General features: G+C 38.8%; 1 protein-coding gene across 1 annotated transcript in view; it reads left to right on the top strand.

Moving 5' to 3' along the window:
• The window catches only part of LOC121421025, a 70,618-nt gene extending 55,978 nt beyond the window's left edge, over positions 1-14,640 (top strand). The window contains exons 41-54 of the mRNA XM_041615619.1: positions 258-575; positions 1,510-1,932; positions 2,302-2,637; positions 3,221-3,544; positions 4,811-5,167; positions 5,747-5,930; positions 7,631-7,773; positions 8,301-8,461; positions 9,633-9,795; positions 10,715-10,823; positions 11,625-11,845; positions 12,907-13,020; positions 13,590-13,799; positions 14,230-14,640. Of these exons, the coding sequence (XP_041471553.1) occupies positions 258-575; positions 1,510-1,932; positions 2,302-2,637; positions 3,221-3,544; positions 4,811-5,167; positions 5,747-5,930; positions 7,631-7,773; positions 8,301-8,461; positions 9,633-9,795; positions 10,715-10,823; positions 11,625-11,845; positions 12,907-13,020; positions 13,590-13,799; positions 14,230-14,531 (3,365 nt within the window). The 3' untranslated portion in view covers positions 14,532-14,640. The remainder of the gene's footprint in view (positions 1-257; positions 576-1,509; positions 1,933-2,301; positions 2,638-3,220; positions 3,545-4,810; positions 5,168-5,746; positions 5,931-7,630; positions 7,774-8,300; positions 8,462-9,632; positions 9,796-10,714; positions 10,824-11,624; positions 11,846-12,906; positions 13,021-13,589; positions 13,800-14,229) is intronic.
• Positions 14,641-20,821: the final 6,181 nt, after the last annotated feature.

Here is a 20,821-nt window from a genome sequence, read left to right as displayed (position 1 = left end):
ACATGTACTTCCTGATAACTCTTTCATTTAATCCATCTTGTTGGAGTACCTATAAAGTTGAATGATATCCTTTTAAGTATATCTGGCTTCCTCTATCCTTATAAGTTTAGCACATGGGTTCTTTAAAGTTCAAGCATATCCTTAATACATGTACATCTTTCTTTATCCTCATAAATTCAGTCCATCTCGTTTGGATCTGTAAATTTTTGATATTTTTGATAAGTATTCCCTGCTCCTTCAATTGTTTCGACCTTTAGTCCGACTTGTTGGTGGATCTGGTCTTCATGAAGGACGGGTTGAGATGCGTTACTTTGGCGGATGGGGATCCGTCTGTGACTCAGAATGGAGCATCGAAGACGGTGACGTCATCTGTCGCCAGCTTGGCTACGAGGGTGCCGAGGAGGTGTTCTACGATGCCCACTTTTCCCCTGGAGAGGGCAGGGTTGTTCTTGACGGACTCCGTTGCCATGGGAATGAGAGTCAATTGATGCTGTGCCCTCATGAAGGAATCCTGACCAATAGGAATGGCTGTACTAACGATAATGAGGCTGGAGTGAGATGTAGGGAGGAAACCGGTGAGATGCCTTCTTTATTTTATTTATGGAGAAATTCAATAAAATGTGTATGATCAATGTTCCTGAACCTTGAAGAAGTACTCTCCCAAAAAGCATACATGCTGTCTTGGAGAGGGTTGTGCTGTGTCAGTTGCTGCCAGTGCTTCAGAGGTCAAAGTTGCAGCAGCGTTTGGGAGAGTATTCCAAATACGGATGGTTCTTGGGAACATACTGTACATGTAGCAGTTCACTCTACAAAAAAGCTGGGTGTAATTATTTGGCTCCAGTTTCTAGATCTTATGGTAATTTGTGAGGCTCTTAATTGGTCATTACTTTGGTATTTTGATATAAAGTGAAGTAAGAATAGATAAAATTTGGTTTGATGAATGAAAATGTTGATTATATTATGAACTTTGCTTTTGTAGTTCGCTGAGAAATGCTTGTGATGTGAAATAGTAGAAGAAACTGCCCCTTGATGGAACATGTTGTTTGCTGTTTGGCATTTTGAAAAAAGAATAACTAAAGCCCCTTTCACAATTGATGGTACGACTGCTTACAACCATTGCGATTGTGTGCAACCTATATTGTGACCAAATGTTCGCAAACGATCGCACCAGTGTAATTGTGAAAGCCCCTTAATATACCCAGTTCTGGTTTGACACCTTACCAAAGGGCAGAGCTGTGTTTTTCAGTAGGAATTCCAAAGATTTCATTGCAATCCCTTGCATGCATCAAAGAAAAACAAACACTGGGAAATGCAGGAAAGTCGTTGTGGAAGATGTTGAGTGGGATTCCTAGAGAAAATGGCACCTAAGATAAACATGCTCTGCACAGTAAGAAAAATGCACTGAACTTCACACAATTTGCCAGCCAAGCATCTTCTTTTGATTTGTATTTCAATTCAATTCAATTCTTTATTTGTAATGTCTATTTCAAATAAAACCTTTTTTTTCAGATACCACCACCTTTCCTACCACAATGGGCCACAACCTTGCCGACAATGCAACAACCTCAATGGGCGCACCAACCATGCCACCCCCTACCACTGTACCAGCCGACCCTAGCAAACATGGACAGGTGCGTCTGGTGGGCGGGGCCACATCCAACGAGGGGCGCGTGGAATGGAACGTCAACGGCGTCTGGGGATCGGTCTGCGATGACTTCTGGGATTTGAAGGACGCCACCGTGGTCTGCCGTGAGTTAGGTTTCGTCTCGGCTCGCAAGGCGGTCATGCTTGCAGGATTCGGCCAGAGCAAAGGACCAATCGTCGCTGATGATGTCCTTTGCCGTGGGACGGAAGAGAGCTTCTCCAATTGCTCCAAGAGTGACACCAATAACTGTGGTCATTCTGAGGATGCAGGAGTCATCTGTAACACAGGTTTGTTTTCTTTTAAGTAGAAAAATGAAAGAAAAAGTTGCCTGCTAAAAGTAAATTATTGGTGGATCCGACACACACACTTAAATTCCTTTCTGTAATTATAATTTGTGTGTGTGTAGATGAAGGTCATTGACCTTAAAAGAAAAATAGTTCTTATTAACTCAATGGAACGAACATTTGCGAAAACATGCTCTTGAACTAATTATGAAATGGCTTATTCTCTGCCACCTTTCAACCAGGATAACCTATTTTAAAGTTAGGTTGAGTGTCATTGGCTTCAACACGTACCTGCTGAACTTGAAATTAGAACTCCAAAGCCTCAGCTTATAAACAGATAGATAAGAAGTTCTTTATTTTCTCTTTGCTTAGAGACCACATCCTACACTCCTAACCTTATTGACATGCAAGCCAACGCCACTTTTGCTTCCGGAACCGTGAGCATCGGTGGAACCAACGACTCATCAGTATACGTCTGCAGCGAAGGGTTTGACTTCGCAGACGCTACCGTCGTCTGCCACCAACTTGGGTACCGTAGTGCCATGAAGACCTATGAGAAGACTACAGAGCAGGGGGATGTGAGTGCGTCGGTTAGGTTTGAGTGCATTGGGAATGAGGAGAAGCTTGGCGATTGTTCTGCGGAGGAGTACGATCCTGTCAACTGGAACTGCCTGCCGTTTGAAGCAGCCGGACTTGATTGTTTCCCATGTAAGTACACATTGATTTTTTTTAATAGGATAATTTTCAACCAGTCGTCAAACTTTACTTTTAATTGTAAACTCTAGGTTTGGGGGGTGTAGAAAAGAGGGATAAGATATGATTTTGCTGAGGATTTAAATTTACAACAAAGGCAAAGATTTTTATAGTTGCCAATTTTCAAAGACTTCTGAGCCTTGGGTTGAAAAAAAAATCTTCATCTCATGGTCACATTCATTCAATCTGTTTGTTAAGCATTTTGGTCTTGTGGTTCTAACCCTTGCCTTTCCAAACAAAGGTCATGGGGTCAAATTCTAGCCACGGTGTCATCTTCTTCAGCAAGAAATTGACCCTCAACTCTGGTAAATGGGTATCGGCAGGAAGCTTAATTCCTCAATATAACCAATCAACAGCGTGCATTTTTGACTTGCAATTGGTATTTTGACTTGCGTTTAAACGCAACTCTTTCTGCAACAGGCCCCAGGTGGGAATCGAACCGGGGTCACCAGAATCTGAATCCCCCACTTTGCTGGCTGAGCTATCGCGCCTAAATATGTGCATGATGTAACCTATATTTTTATTGATTACTTGCCAGCATACGAGGGTGTGTCCATTGCCCTGGTCGGTGGCAGTGCACCCTGGGAAGGTCGCCTAGAACTGACCATCAACTCCGTCACCGGAACCGTCTGCGACGACTACTTCAGCATGGAGGACGCCCACGTGGTCTGCCGGTCCCTAGGGTATCCAGGCGCGGTCTCGCTTTCAGGAAGCGGTCTGTTTGGCGAAGGAACGGGAGAGATCTTCTTGGATGACGTAAGTTGTTCTGGAGATGAGGACCATATTCTTGACTGTGTTCATGATGGTGTCGGGGTTCATAACTGTGGTCATCGGGAAGATGTCTCTATCATATGCGATGGAGGTGAGGATGAGTATTCCTTTCAAGTCCAAAGAATTTCGCTTTCCTTAAAGAAAGATAAATTCTAGTTGTGGTAACGATTTCAAAATGAGTACGTACAGAATCCAATGAAATTACCACCACAGTGTCTGTTTGTATATGTGCCAATGGATTCTGGAAGAAATTGTGTAATTGCTGAGAAATAAGCAAATAAGCACAGGATTCGGGTCAAGCGTCGGGCCGACATTCAAAGCAATGAAAATACACTGTCCCACGTGCGCTTATCTGCGTTGGTGATCTTCAGTGTGAACATTTTCAGCATAGATTTCAAGATTTCACAAAGTTCAGTTTATGTAGCTGTACCAGCTCTAGATCCTCGATGATATAGTGACAATTAAACTTGGTTTCACACACTTTCTCGTGAAATCAGTGTTTACTGCAACCACTTTCATTTACCTTTAAAGGTAAATGCTAGTTTTGGTAACGATATCAAAATGAGTTCGTACAGAATCCAATGAAATGACCACCAAAGTGTCTGTTTGTATAAATAAAACGCATGTGCCAAAGGATTCTGGAAGAAATTGTGTAAATGTGAGAAATAAGCACAGAATTCGGGTAGAGCATTGAGAGCGTCGGGTCCGACACTCTAAGCAATAATTATACATTGTTTCACGTGCGATTATTTGTGTTTGGGATCTCCCATGTGAAAATTTTTCAGCGTAGATTTCAAGATTTCACAAAGTTCAGTTAATGTAACTGTACCAGATATAGATCCTCGATGATATACTGACAATTAAGCCTTGTTTTACAGACTTTCTCATGAAATCAGTGTTTACTGCAACTACTGGAATTTCTCTTTAAAACCAGCTTTTTATACTAATTACTTGTCAAATGCGATAGCTGCCTTGGTCAGTATCCACTCAATTTGCCAATTTGGAATTTACATCGTCTATTAAAGCAATCTAATTTTTCAACTTTCATTATTGCCTGTCCGATTTCTTTCAAACGTTCTCTATTCAAAATTTTATTTTGCCTTCCACACATTTTTTTTCTTTTGAGGTCGGATTCCCCTTTAAGTACTCTGAATTGGCTGTGCTAGGAAAACAACAAACAACCTAATTTAAGATGCCAATCTTGCTATCAGGTTTCGATTTGACTCGTGTCGTATCTCTATTTAATTTTCCAATGTGTGGAAATTAATAGAAAAGTTATATCTATTGCCAGTTTGAGGAGTAAATCAAAGCACTGCTTAATCTTGCCCTGGGTACATTTACCTTTTGTGAATTGCAGGTGAGGTCCAACCCACAACAGCAGCAGACAAGATCCGCCTGGTGGACGGGAACTTCCCCTCCGAGGGGCGCGTGGAAGTACTCCACAACGGCATCTGGGGTACGATCTGCAACGACGGCTGGGACATCGACGACGCAAACACCGTCTGTCGGATGCTCGGCTACAAAGGGGGCGCCCTACAGGCTGTGTTGTCACCGGAGTTCGGCGAGGGCTCGGGTCCGATCGTGCTGAGTAACGTTGCGTGCAAGGAAAGCGATACGAATCTGTTGGATTGCGACTTCCCACCGTTTGGCACGCACACCTGCTACTTCACGAGAATGGATGCTGGGGTGCGCTGCAGCACAGGAGAGGTCATACGTTAGTATTCTGCTCATTTTGAGAGAAATTATGGCTACTGCCCACCTTACAATTGATCTATAATCTTGGCTCCATTGCAAGAAAGTTACATTTGTCACTTTGTCATGTAATGGTACCTTTTATGGAATCCTATATTGTGATTGGCTGTTGATCAGTGTTATCATGGTAGTTACCAATGAATGGCAAAGTTACTAACTGTTTATGCAAAGGGGCTCAGATTCTGGAATAAATCATTGAAATATCCTACATGTACTAGCTAAAGATCTTGACCCTGTGTCATTAAAACTTGCTGCAGTTATCAAATGCACAATTTACATAACAAGTGTACTATCAGCAAATGAAATCTAATTATTTCAGTAGCTTTAAACTGTTATTGCACATTTGTTCCAATTACAAGTTTAATGAAACTCGCCCCTGAATGAAGTGTGAGTGGAAATGTATGGCTACTCTATTCTTCCTAGTAGGTATAAAGTAACTTAATTTCATGATATTTATGATATCTTATCTTTCATATAATCCAATTATGTCATATTTCAACACTAAATTTTTTTTTTTTTTTTAATTATCACTCAATTACAGCCAATCCATTGAATGTAGATATCCGCCTTGTGAACGGTAGTAAGCCTAGCGAAGGCCGGGTGGAAATCTTCTATAACAATACATGGAGCTCAGTTTGCGATGACGCCTGGGACTTACGCGACGCCCTCGTTGTTTGCCGACAGTTGGGCTTTCCAGCGGCTGCATCAGCACCGTTACGATCTAGGTAAATCATGAGCAATTCCTTGGAAGTATTTATGTCTGACCCCATATTTTTTATTGGACCTTGATTTGCCTATGATTTAAAGTCCATATAATAACTTTCAATTCTATGAAAGTATCATGATGGCTCTCGCATTTCATGAATTGAGCTACAATTTTAGAGTTGGACATACAAAAGTATTGACTATAGAGAAGTATTTGTTTTATTTTCTTTTCTGCAAGTAGTTTGAGATTTTGCTCATGAGAGTCATTGAATTGAATTGACTCTTAATGTGCCCATAACTGTAATCAACGAGTGCCTCTTTTTTTCAAATTCTATATTTAAATATTTAATGTGTAAAAAAAAGAGAATCACTCATGAGACAATAATGTTAACCCTAAAAAGACTGGGGGGCTGATTCAGCCTCCCCCCTCAATATTTTTCGCGATAAATCCGCCTCTTGAAATTTTTTGACCACGTCGCTCGCTGACTTTTTACTTTCAAGTCTCGCGCAACTTTTGAGACCAAAATTGTGACCCCCGGGTACGCGGCTCTGAAATTACGCAACATTTTGTAAGTGCATGCAGACCCAAAATTACTTAACGTGAATCTGTGTACAAATCCAATGCAAATAGTGTTTTTAGCCAAAATTCATAAACGTATCATTATTTTTCCTTTAACTGCTTCAAATTATTTAATTTTGTATTTTTTATGGTCAAAATAAAGTCCCCGACACTTTCTATTGAAAAAATAATAAAAAACAAAAAGTCGAAAAACAAGGAAATACATTAGAAATTTAGAAAACAATAGAATTTTTTAAGAGTGAATTTGATCAGATGCCTATCTAGAGTATATGAAACAAAAAGTAGCATTTCAGGGGCATTATTTTATTAATTAGAGCAAACTTATGATTTCACGCATAAATTAGCATAATTGATGAGCAATGAGATTTTTAGCACAATTTGGTATTACAGTTTTTTAGATAATGCCATGGGTGATGCGCATGCCAATTTTTGTCGCGATCGCGCGATCGAAGGCCGAGATCATAGGAGGGCCTGAATCAGTCCCCCCCTCCAGTCTTCTTAGGGGTCGAAATAGCCCAGTCTATTTAGGGTTAAACCTTTTTTTGCGCATCACCCATGGCATTATCTAAAAATTGTAATACGTAATAATTATCTAAAAAACTGTAATAAGCTGAACTGAACAATGGAATCACTCATGCATGCAATGCACTCCTCAAAATGCAATAGGCACGAAAATAGCTGTATGACCATTGCACGAAAATGTGTTCGTGGCTCTCTAGTGGATGCACAGATATGTGTTCATGGCACGTTAAGGGTTAATGCGACAGTCTTCTTTTGCTGGTTGAATTTGATTAAGAAAGTATAGCATGATTGAGTTTAAATAATTAGTTGATAGTTCCATACCAAAGTAAAGAAATTGGTTTACCGGGAGTTTCTTTGGCATAAAAACATAGAGAGAAATATTTTATTTACATTCAGATTCAAATTCATCCATAAAAAGTCAAAGAAAACATATAATTTACATAAGCATAGTTGCAATCAATGCAAAATTAAAAGAAAATAAAATATAGGAAGGAAAAATCAGAATATTGCAGATCACCAGAGAGAAAAGTTCTGTCAAAGATGCTCACCTTATATTTTACATTTTTACAACAAGACACTGATAAAATATGTGACATTAAACTATTCATCCACCATCAGGTTTGGTCCCGGTGAAGGGCCTATCGTTGTGGAAGACTTTGGTTGCCGTGGCAACGAGAGTAACTTGGCGGAATGTGATCACGACCCGTGGACGATCCATGACTGCACGCATGACGAAGATGCTTCCGTTGTATGCCTTGAAGGTAAGAGAGAGCCAAATCATCAGGAAAAGGGATGAATGAATTTTCTTCTGAGTGTATGTGCGTCCTGCCACCCCGAAACCACCAATTAGTTGCCAGGAAAAGATTCTCTGTAAACAGCCCAAAATAGTAAATTGGTCTGCAAAGCAAATATTTGTCAATCGGAACGAATCTTTTCTCGTCATACTATTAAAATTTGAAGAAGTAAAGCTTACAAAATCTGAGAAACTAGAGTTTCTTTGACATCGTTTCTCTGGACAGCTTGGAATTTTCACCGAGATTGCCCAGTCTACACTTCTCATGCTTGAGTGAATCCCAAACTTCAAACCTTGCTTCCTTCTTATTCTTTGCAGCTCTCAATGAATTTCTTTGACATTCAATTACCAGTAGTACTTTAGAGGGTTATTCTTAATCAATTTTTTTTCAAGCTCAATAGAAATCACAAAATTTATCTTGAGAAACTTGTTGCTTTTGGGTTGGTAAGTCACATTTGCGCTCCATATCTTTATGATTCGAATGTTGTCTTGCAGATTTATCGGCTCCAGTGCGTCTTCGAGGAGGTATTTACCCAGGCGAGGGCCGATTAGAGATCTACGTAGGGGACAAATGGGGCACGGTTTGTGACGATGGATTCACTTTCACAGAAGCGAATGTAGTCTGCCGTCAGCTAGGCTATCCTGGCGTTCTACAGGTAAGACTGAGGAGTCAATTTGAGAATTAATCATCTTTTGCATCAGCTCTTGTGACATCATTCCTGCTTGTTAACTCTTGACCCGCTTTGTTCGACTAGAGACACATACACCGGACTGCCAAGTTTGACTCAAGTCACATTCTATTCACAATACACACAGAGTACATTAAATTTATTTTTCATGCACATACAACAGTGATGCGTGCATTGCATTGTACTGTGAACCAATCAAAAGCTATTGGGAGCTGAATTTGCATAACCCATGCCAAACCACTCTAAAGGTTGCACCTTGAAATTAATGGGGCGCAAGAGTGAAGGTTGCACCTTGAAGTTAATGGGGCACAAGAGTGAAGGTTGCACCTTGAAATTAATGGGGTGCAAGAGTGAAGGTTGCACCTTGAAATTAATGGGGTGCAAGAGTGAAGGTTGCACCTTGAATTAATGGGGCACAAGAGTGAAGGTTGCACCTTGAAATTAATGGGGTGCAAGAGTGAAGGTTGCACCTTGAAGTTAATGGGGCACAAGAGTGAAGGTTGCACCTTGAAATTAATGGGGTGCAAGAGTGAAGGTTGCACCTTGAATTAATGGGGCACAAGAGTGAAGGTTGCACCTTGAAATTAATGGGGTGCAAGAGTGAAGGTTGCACCTTGAAATTAATGGGGCACAAGAGTGAAGGTTGCACCTTGAAATTTATGGGGTGCAAGAGTGATTTTGTCTGTGGCGGCAAAGAGTCCATGATTGATTGGTCAACAACTGTGTACTGAATAAACCATTAGTTTGAAATATATTTACTGGAATGATTATCCTCTTCGAAAATCACTTCTTATGGCTTCTTTTTATTTACAAAGAGATATTAGCGGGTGACCAGTTAGGAAGTCTTGATTATCTTCCCACCCTGACAAACTTTTCATGACCCATGTAATTGAAAATCTTGGTTATTAGAATGATTATCCTTTTCTAAAATCATTTCTTATCCTTCCTTTCCAATTACACACATATTTTATCGGATGAACAATGTGGAGGTCTTTATTATCTTCCCATCCTGATGAACACTTAGATTTCAACTGTGTGCATTCAGGAATCCATCTAGTTTAAAGTCTTGCTATTAAAATGATTATGTATTTCTAAAAATGATTTCATACACCTATGCCTATTTTCTATTTAAAAACAGATATTAGCGGGTGAACAGTTTGGCGGTCTAGGGTACCTCCCCACTCTACTGGATGATCTGACGTGTGTCGGTGACGAGACTTCTCTGGCGATGTGTTTGCATCGAGGTGTGGGCGACCACAACTGTGTAACAACAGAGAATGTCGGCCTAATATGTAACACATGTAAGCATAGATCATTATTTCAAATTCATTTGTTGTTCTGAAAAGCAACTTTTTTTCATAGTTGAGCTTAATTCATCTTCGGTGACTTACAGTGTATTGTCCATTTTGGGATAGATGGTCACAAATGAAAATCAATCCTTCATAACTTCAAACATGTGCACCTTGATCAGATCATTCAAATATGTATTTAGTTATTTCCTCCCCTTATCAGCTGAAATTTTAAGCTTAAAAATTATTAAATTGAGAGAATTCTCTGACATATCCTTTATTTCTGCGTTGTTTGTTAACGAATGGAAGAAGTTACAAGTCATGCGCCCCCTCCCATCTCCCATCCCTGTATATTTGTTTTCATTAATTCAACCCTGACCCTAACATTTATCTGTTTCTTAACTCACTCTGTCTCTTTGTCTCCGTCTATGTCTCTCTCCTCCTGTGTCTGACGTTTTACAAAGTATGCTTTCTTCTCTCCTTTCCTCTCTCCCACTCGTGCCATTTTTCTCATCTCTATCTACAGTATCTCTCTGAGTCTCTCTCCTTGATCTCTGGGGGGTGTTTCACAAAGATCTAAGTATGACGTAGAGTCGCACTTAAATTCCAAGTTGCGTACGGTATGAAAGGCTTGACCGCATTGGTCAGATCGTGTCATGAGGACGCACACTACTACGTATCTATCAGTAAGATTGCGCGTAGCATGTCATGTACGCGTCGGCATTTAAGTGCAACTTAAGTCATACTTAAATCTTTGTGAAACACCCCCCTGGATCTCCCTCCCCTACGCTCCTCTCTCTCTCACACACTCTCTCTCTTTACTCCCCCCCCCCCTGTAATACGTGTAAGAAAGATAATACAATTTTTTAGCACACTTTCCATTTCAATTCAATCTCTCCCTCTCTCGTTCTTTTCTCTGCCTGCATCCCAGCTTCAGCCTATTTTCCCGATGCCCCTGTGAGATTGAATGGAAAATCAAATGATTCGGGGAGAGTAGAGGTCTATCACGACGGAGAATGGCGAGCCGTATGTGATAACAAGTAAGCCACTGTTCAACTAAAATGTTGATATACATGTATTCTTTTAATACAATACTTGAATAGTTGTAAAGGGAACAATACTGTACATTGTATTTAGACAGAAGTAGCCATTGCCCCCAAATATTAGTTTTAGGCTTTGTGAGGACTGACGGTATTATACCTCACACCGATATATATTTACACAAATAATCAAAGGGGGTGGATCCTGGTGATACAGGAGAAAATGAAATAAAAGTGGCTTAAAAAAATAGAATGGAGATTATTTGAGAGGCAATCAGAGAAGTAGAGAACTGTGTGGAGAATTGCAATAGATAGGCCATTTATAAACATTAAGATACTTGTATATGTCACGTTTATCATCAAGGCCTATATACCAGGCGGCTTAACCTAACCGTACTGCTGGAACCAATAATGGAAGTGGACCTCAGAATAGATTATTTCTAGATAGATGGCGGTATGGAAATACATGTACATATTATGATATTATATGGAGTATTGTGGCCCAGTGGATTTATAGTCATCTGACTTTGAAACAGAGGGTCCTGGGTTCAAATCCCAGCCATGACGTAATTTTTTTTTGCAACAAATTTATCCACATTGTGCTGCACTCGACACAGGAGAGGTAAATGGGTACCTGGCAGGAGTTTATTCCTTGAAATGCCACTGCGCTGTAAAAGGCTCCGGGGCTAAAGCCAGGGTAATGACATCCAACTGAGTGCATTGGGACACATTTGGCAGTGATATTGTGCTATGCGACATGTTCAATCGTTACCATGATGCATGTATTTCTGAACTTCACAGCTGGGACCTGAACGAGGCGAGCGTTGTATGCCGTCAGCTAGGCTTCCCCAGGGCTTTCATAGCAGACACGGGTTCCTACTACGGCGGGGACCCCATAGGCTTCTGGCTGTATGACGTCAAGTGTTCTGGTACAGAGTCTAACCTCGGTCAGTGCAGTCACGCCGAGTGGGGTCAAGGGTCGTGTGCGTTCAGCCAGGAAGCAGGAGTAATGTGCTTTCCAGGTGAGTGCAGGAAGTGTTTGATATGTGATTGATTTTAACTAATTATCATCTTGGAATCCTTGCATCTGATTGGATGAGAGAGAAGTTGTGAGTGAAATTCACTGATGATTTGCTTTGTGAAAGGCTCTCTATTTACTACAGACATATGCCAAGTTTCACAATTAGGCTATGCCTTGTAACTCCTGCGTCTGGCTCACCTGTCTTTCCTTGAAAACTTTTTCAAACACCTTGTTACATCACAGCCTCCTATTTATTTTGAGTTTGTGTGTTTTGGTATTTTTTTAATTAGCAGATAGTGTATTTGAACTTAAACATCTAGGTAGACCTTGTGCAAAGGCCTGGTAATATCACTCTAAGTCATGTCTCCCCATCTAAATTATTGCACTTACAGCTACTTGTGCTTACTGTAGCTTTTCTTTGAAATTTGTTTCTTTGCTACTGCAAGTAATGGCGAGCAATGCACAATTGGTCTTATCTTAACTCACAACTCTGGAATTCTGTTTCTGTAGATATCAAGCAATCAGTTTCATTAAATGTTTTTAAGTCAAAATCAAGGCAAATTATTTTAAATAGTTATTTATAAAGTTTGTATAAATTTCATTTAGGCATATATAGGCCCCCCCCCCCCACCTTTATGTTGTAGTTTAGTGATTTTTTTTTCTTTGTTATTGAAGTCTTTGTATGGTTATTATGTTATAGGGTCAGCTAATTACAAGGCCTGTCCTTTCTTGCTGTCCCTCTCATATTCAATCCAATGTTTATTTCTATTTGTTGTTGTTGTTTTTTGTTCTATTTTGTTAATACGATGCTTTGTATATGTAGTGTTTTTGTATGGATTTTTATGAGAAAATAAATTGAAATTGAATTGAAATTGAAATTGAAATTGAATTGAAATTTAAATTGAAATTGGAATTGGAATTGATATCAGTGACTGAAATCCTTGCATCTGATTGGCCACAAGCAAATTTTTCAGTAAATCTCAGTTACTTATCCAGCTCTGTGAAATCCCCCCTTTGTTGGAATCTAATCATCCAGTGTGTTTCTCTTTGATTGTTTCGCAGCGAGCGATGGTGACGTTCGTCTAGCGGAAGGAAGGAGCTGTCTGGAGGGAAGGGTTGAATTCTACACTAACGGTGAATGGGGCACCGTTTGTGATGACATGTGGAGCAGAGAAGGTATGTACGGTAGCTACTGCGATTTGATGTCTGTACCTTAATTTCTAAATAGACATAGGTTTAGTGTTTGTGGAGTTGAGAGGAATGTTGTGACTTCGACTTCGATACAGGGTATAGGAATATTTTCGGGTAACGTATGGATTCGAATGGCAATTTAGCATAAACAACCCTTTGAATTTGATATATATTTAACCAAACTGAAAAAGAGAAGGGGGTGGGGGAGAAGGAAGAGAAATGGGTATAGAAATACCACTCTTATGGTCGTTCATTTTCATTAGTACCATTACTAATTAACTTTTAGTCATTTTGCCCCCCCCCCCTTCCACCCACCAACTGTATTATTTAGCTATCACCCAACATTGTTTATTTACTCCCTATGCATCCGTAAAGTTGACTTGCAATGTGGTTTTGGTGTAAAAGCAAAATAATGCGTTTATTTGTTATTTGTCATCTTCCCCAATATAGAAATAAGATTCTTGAATAGATTAAGAAATGTTTATTGAGTTTCATAGATGTAACGGTAATTTGTACATTGATATAATTTTCTTGATTGTTTTCCTCAACTACAGACGCTGATGTAGTATGTCGACAGCTAGGCTTTGGTCCAGCCTCTGGGGTGTTTAGTGGTGCTGTGTTTGGGGGAGGCAACGGACCTATCCATGTAGATGACTTGGAATGCACTGGAAATGAGAGTAGCCTCACGGACTGTATGAGGAGAGATGACGGAGAGCATAATTGCGGCCATCAAGAAGATGCTAGTGTGTCGTGTACATTACCAGGTTAGTGATAATTCAATTCAAATTCGTTTTGATTTTCAATTCAATTTCATATTAATTCAATCATAATGAAAAAAATCAGTCAGGCTTTTATGATTCAATTCAATTTTAATTCCATAATAATTATTCAATTTCTATTTCAATTCAGTATATATTATATTTCATTACATCATCGACCATAAAGCAAGAAACAATTCAAAAGTGAAGAAATAGATAAAGACAAAAGAGATAAAATAAGAGAAGAGAAAAGTAGAAGGAAATTAAAGAAGTGTATCAAAATACAAGAAAAGAATATAAAGCATACACTTACAAGTATTATGCCGTTCAGAAATACTATTCTAGAAACGTAACCATTTTACGAATGAAGTATTTTCATGTAAAATAATAACAAGTAAACAAACTTATTATCTGCCTCTATTTCTCTCTGTTTCAGTGCGTCTATCTGGTGGCAACTCTACGAGCGCGGGTCGCGTCCAAGTCTACTTCGAAGACCAGTGGGGCAAGGTCTGCCGGGACGACTTCACCGACATCGAGGCCGACGTCGTCTGCCGCCAGCTGGGATTCGCCGGCGGAAACCAGACCGACGCCGCGCAGTACGATAACACCGATGGACCGTTTCATTTGGACAATCTATCATGCCGCGGTGATGAATTAATGATAGGCATCTGTCCTCACAACGGATGGGGCAAACATGATTGTTTCGAAGAAGAAGATGCAGCAGTTATCTGTTTTTGAATGCCCTCCTTCAAATCTATTGGAAATATTTCTTTGAGAGATAAGGGCAGGACAAGTCCCTCTGCAAAATTGTTTCACTGATTCCGAAGACAAGAAACGTGTATCAGGACTCGTTTTGAAAAAAGCATCCACCCTAAATGCACTATCCTGCACTCAGACATTAGTTATTTAGACTTAAGTCTTAGTAAGTCTTAATAAGTTGCACTGTGAATACATACGACCATGCATACATGTGCGTTGTATGTAAAATATGTAGGCTGTCTCATCGACTTGACTAATATATTTATTGTGTACAAAAAATAATTTTAGCTTTCTTCCTGGGATTGAGCTATTCACCCATGGCAGGATTGCCAATTTCAATTCCATGCTCAAAGTCTTTGAATATCTAGCATGTTATTTACTGAAACCATTTGAACCCTGTCTACATGTTGATATGTTTTTTCAGATTAACAGCATTACTTTTTAAAAAAATGATAACTTGCATTATTACAGTATATTGCTATCCATAACATTGTATGAAGTAGAGCATATATGGAGTAAAACTCCATTTTCCTATCTTGTACATTAGAAAGTACGTGCACAATTTAATGATTGTTGACCCCTCCCCATGTCCCCAAAATGAATGTACGAAGTCATTTCCTGTTGTTTTTTCTAAAAATGAGTTGAAAATTAGAAAACGTAGGCAATGCCTCATCAACTCTCTCGATTTGTTTTGCTCTGTGGTAAACATTGTTTTGGTCGATATATTTTGCCCATGTCTTGCCGCATTTTCCACTGCAATCATCAAGCAATAATAATAATATGATAATACGCAAGAGTTCATTTGTAGAATGTAAATAAATATTGCTACATTTTTATGTACTGTTATGTTTACAAAATTTCTGTCTATGTGTAATTCATTTTGGATGAAATTGATTCACCATAGGAAGTTTGCATTGGATGCCATCATTGATAAAAGCATTAGTGGATTTACCAAAAGTTAGGATGGGTTCATTAAAATAGATTTGCTTGGGAAAGGCACTTAATTGAAAAAAGGTAGTTGACCTCTGCGGGTGACCTTCCATACATGTACCTGTACGCGTTCATGTCCTTGGTGATGTGAAAGTCTATATGATCCAACTTACTTGAAATTGGAGCATTAAGCACAGAAGAATACAGTGAGATGGATAGGCGGTTTGCCAAAGTGATCCGTAAAGGACATTGCAAGAGATAGTGCTAGTCACCGATTACATGCAAATTATGCTTGATCTTTTTTTTTCAACTGAGCAAAAGTGACACTTAATCAAGTCCTGCAATTGGTTGTGATTGCAAATAAAGCCTAGGGCCAGTCTCACAAAGAGTTATGATCGATCCGATCAATCGTAACTCTGGAAATCCATCAGTGACGTAATTTTTTCTACGAAAAACTTGCACAATGTCCTCTGTACGGAAAAAGAAGCGCAGTGAATTTTCAAGAAAACAACGAATGCATGAATAAACATCATAGCTGGAAAATATTTTGAACAAACATGCATAATAGATGTTGACGTTGCTTGCCGTCCATAGTTACGATTGATCGGATCATTTGTAACTCTTTGTAAAAAAGACGACACCCTGGTGTACTTGGATTCAGGGGTAGGCAAACAATTTGCACCCATTTGGGACTAGTTTCAACTCGACTTTCTTGCCCGATGCCCAATTAGTCTCCCTCTCTTGGTAGGCTCTATGAGAAGGGCAAGATCATGACTTCACAGAACTGGTTTCAATAAGAGCAGAAAAACATACTTGTAAAAGTTTAGCATCAAGATTCATCATAATTCCATCATATATTAACAGATTTATGGACTGTTTAATGTTGATTTTGTGATGTCACTTGAAAGCAGCCCTCCTATCATTTTTTTCTTAATTCCCACTTTCTTTAAAAATTGGCAAATCATTTTTCTTGGACATTTCATATTACATGTTCTGTACCTGCTTCTACATGTATAAGAAACATATTTCCATTAATCATGAAAGTGAGAATTAATGGAATCGGTATATGCCCAGGATGACCAGGGCCCCGTTGCAGAGAGGTGCAATCAAACGCAACTTGATTTTCAACCAATCAACAGCGCGTATTTGGGACTTGCGATTTCTTCTTTCTTTCCTTAAACTCTTCTTTACTTTCTTCTTTCCTCTCTGTTCTTTCTGTCCCTCCATTATTTTCTTTTTTTATTCTCTCCTCCCTCTCATCCTTTCATTCTTTTTCCATTTTTCCTTCTAGTTTTATGTCATCGTACATGTATATTCAAGTATTGAATATACAATGACATAAAAATTTTATATATAACTTTCATTCTCAAATGGATATTCATCAAATATTCAAGTATTTTTTGCAACAATAACTCCTTTATTGTTAGGGTGCCAGAACTTTGCATTTGGATTCCATCAGAAAATCACAATGTTATATGCAACACAAGATTCTGAATGTGATTCAGGTGAACATTTATTAAAATCCTACGATTGTAAACATATAAAATAATATACCACCACATAAACGATTGCAAAGATAGAATAAGACGCTACCATTAAAACTACAGTAAACACCTGTCTATCAAGGCTGCCCATGGGAAGCCACCACATAAACGATTGCAAAGATAGAATAAGACGCTACCATTAAAACTACAGTAAACACCTGTCTATCAAGGCTGCCCATGGGAAACAGAAAAAAAAGTGGTCACTATTAGACAGGGGTTTTTTTTACTCTGGACAGGTTTGATTGTGTGGCCCGTATTCTGAAGTCGGGTTTAATTTAAACTCTGGTCCGAAGTTGTGGTCTAACTATGGATGGCCGATTGCGAAATAAATCTCTAGCAGTAGAGGTTCATAATATAAATTCTTGAACCGCAAATCATTTTTTACTGTCGGGGGGAGAATGCATACAAAGATATTTGTCTTCACTGTTAAAGACTTGGTGAAAGAGCACAGCACAAAGACACATACCATGTGAAGAAATTTTGACACGTTTGGCTTCCCATAATTTTAGCACAGAGTTTATAGACCATGGTCTAAGTTAAGAAACCGACTTCAGAATATGGGCCTATGTGTTTTCCTTTTGTTGTTCATGACATCGATGTGCTCTGCAAATGGCAAAAGCAGACAAAGATAAAAGAAAAACGCTGAAGAGAAAGATACATGTACTTTAAAAATGGACATACTGAAGCTTTTCAACATGCTTTCATCGGAGTAAAATCGCATGAATGACTAGAACGCCAGAGCGAAATAATCTATAATAGAACTGAAAGTGACAATGGACACTAAATGGTGAGCTGTGACTAGCTGTCAAGGTACACAATATAGGCTCCCCTGTACTACTACACTGTATATCATAACCTTTTTAGTAAGATAAAGCTCACCATTGCTACCTCAAGTATCTGAATATGATATTAATACTGCATTTCACCTATTTCAAGAACCCTGTTTAAGGATTTCCAATAAATACAAAATTAAATTCATGTTTAAATCAATGGGGGATTTCAAGTTCAGTGTTGATCTATTAGTATTGGTGTTAGGTCAATCTGAGAACACCAAACATAAAATGAAGATGATCCTGAAGTCACTTACATGTACTTGTGTTTGAGATGTCAATAATGTGATCTGGATCAGTTTTACAAACTCAGAACAGATTTTGGAGCAAGGGGAAGCAATCCCAATTCCAACACCGCACTTGAAATCATCTACTATACAACTGAAAATAGCACTTCATCTCAAAGTATACCCCTTTACAAAATGTTGCGGCACTCGCAATCGGCGGCCGAGATCTCTCAAGGGGGCAAAATCTCCCCTCCCACCCCTTGGGTTTGATGGGTCCAAATAACTCGACTCTATTCGGGTTAATGATTAGCACAAAATGTATTCTAGTTCCTTTTGAATTAATAGGCAACTAAAAGATAACCGGCCTTTACAAATTGTATGACAGTATACAAATGGCGAATAGGCATGAGTGCGAGATTTTGCATGAGGTGAAAGAAAGATGCTCTATTCAACGAGGCGTTAGCCGAGTTGAATAGAGCGTTTCTTTCACCGAATGCAAAATCTCACACCATTGCACGAATAAGAATATTCGCTATTTGTGTTGTACAACGCCTCAGAATCTAGTAAAAATATGAAAAAACAATAGTTTTTCCCACCAGTAATCTATAAGGGAGCAAAAATATTGAAAGCAAAAAGCAAAATCCCACAAGCCGGGCCCACAGGCGTACATGATCTTGGACAGCATTGCGCATTTAGCCAGCGGGCTTATTCAATGAAATCGCATTGTGACGTCACCTCCTAAAGCCGTGCAATGGTAGATTTTGGATGGTACGTCTTGTGTGCAACGGTACGAATGTGTGACATTCAGCCTCCCATTTGATCGCGTACAACAAGCTAAGTAGGCGTTGTACAATAATAATGGATGCATGTACATATCATTTATGTTTCCATGCTAAATTTAAACAAGGAATGACCATGAAATGCAAAATATCAGCCATACAGTTAAAAATACATTAGTTAGAAATTGAAAATGTACGAGTATACAATCAAGACTAATAACAAAGCTATAATTTCACTAAACTATGCTATAACAAACATTTAATTTGAAAGACATTACCGACTAGTATTAAATGTACATGTATTTCCTTTGCGTTATGAGAGCATCTTTTACATCATTTGAAGCCATTATGGCACAATCAGTTTGAACAGCACCATGTGACCTAAACTACTCGTTCAGTACCTGCATCATTACCCACAATGCAACATTTTGATCATATAGTCTTAGGGGCTGTTGCATTAAGAAAATATTTGCAATCAATTATTAATTTCGAGTGCAAATTTAGATGTGATAAATTAATTGTAACTAAAGCAAATCTTTTTACACTTGCTAACACATGAAGAAGACAAGCGATCATCTGCAAATTTGCCGTTAATTGCACGACTTATGATTGAGTTGTGTAATTATAATTGAGAGAGTCAAAAGGGGCCTAAGCTTTCGATCCTAGCAGAATCTTCTTCGGAGGCAAAATGACAAACATATAAGGTGGAACAACCATAATATAGACCACAGACATACAACAGCAACACTGGAACAAGGAGACAAAAGGGGCATTAGTGAGAAGAGATGACCAATCGGGTTAATGAAGGGGATGAAAGAAAAGGAGTAGGTAGACACAAAGGGAAGTTGGTGGAGTAAGGCCAAAGAAAGACCTCAAGCCAAAAGGGATTAAAATAATAATTGACTTGCATTTGATTGCAAGTTTCCTTGCAACAATCCTTCAATGTACATAAACTAGAATGATTTTCCTACAACCCTTTACAACATTTATGCCACAATAATCTGCTAGAAAAAGGGAACAGAATAATCAAAGCATTGTCCCCTACATTTTGGGTTTTTTTTCAATAAGTATTGAATTACCATTTTTTTAGAACATAAATCAGATTACATATTTCAAATGTTTTATGAAAGTTTATGTTTCAAGACTGTGGTTAATAATCACAAAGGAAGATTTCTTGTGTTCTTCAAGCTATGGAAAGCTTTGAAGGGGAGGGGGTCACCTCCAGCCCCTTGGCTACCTCCCTTCCCTATGAGCTACTGTCAAGTAAGTCTTTATATATAGGTGGTTGAATAAAAACATTTAAAAAATAAACATAAAACAGACAATCTACATGAATGCTAAATATACAAATAATATCTATCTTCTATTTCCGATTACCAAAATACATCTGTGCAGTATACCCTTGCAACAATTTTCTCTACTCCACATACACCTCCATCGATGGGTATCATTAATCCCTTTATACACTTTCATTGATTAGTAACGCTCCCAATTATAGTGTATGTTTGGCATACAAAGAGTAATAATGGTATCAATGCTGGTTACATAATTTTGGCAGTTATGTCCAATGTGCAAAGCCGATTAGTGTACTTACATGAATGCGTCAAATTCATACTAAGTTGCGTCAATTTCAATAGAATTCTCAATGTATGAGTTTCTGGATTATCTGATATACATGTATTAGAAGTGGTATCATGGTTGCCAATACCACCTTCGAAAAATACTCTGGCAGACATGGGTTTTATGAAATGATGAACAGGGGGAAGGGGAAGCTACCAAATTCCCCAAAACATTTATTTGTGCTTATTCACACAAGAGGATGCAAAGGAAAGTCAGAGCTATATGTCTTTCTTGCAAGAATTACACAGTCAGGGTTTTTTTCAACGCTAATCCTGAATATCCTCATAGAGGTGAGATTGCTGGTTAAGAACTACAGGGTGTTGCAACAAATATTTGTGA

The sequence above is a fragment of the Lytechinus variegatus genome, chromosome 9, assembly GCF_018143015.1.
Source record: "Lytechinus variegatus isolate NC3 chromosome 9, Lvar_3.0, whole genome shotgun sequence".
Lineage (NCBI taxonomy): Eukaryota > Metazoa > Echinodermata > Echinoidea > Temnopleuroida > Toxopneustidae > Lytechinus > Lytechinus variegatus.
Note: the sequence above shows the minus strand (reverse complement) of the source record. Positions and strands in the feature narration are given on the sequence as shown.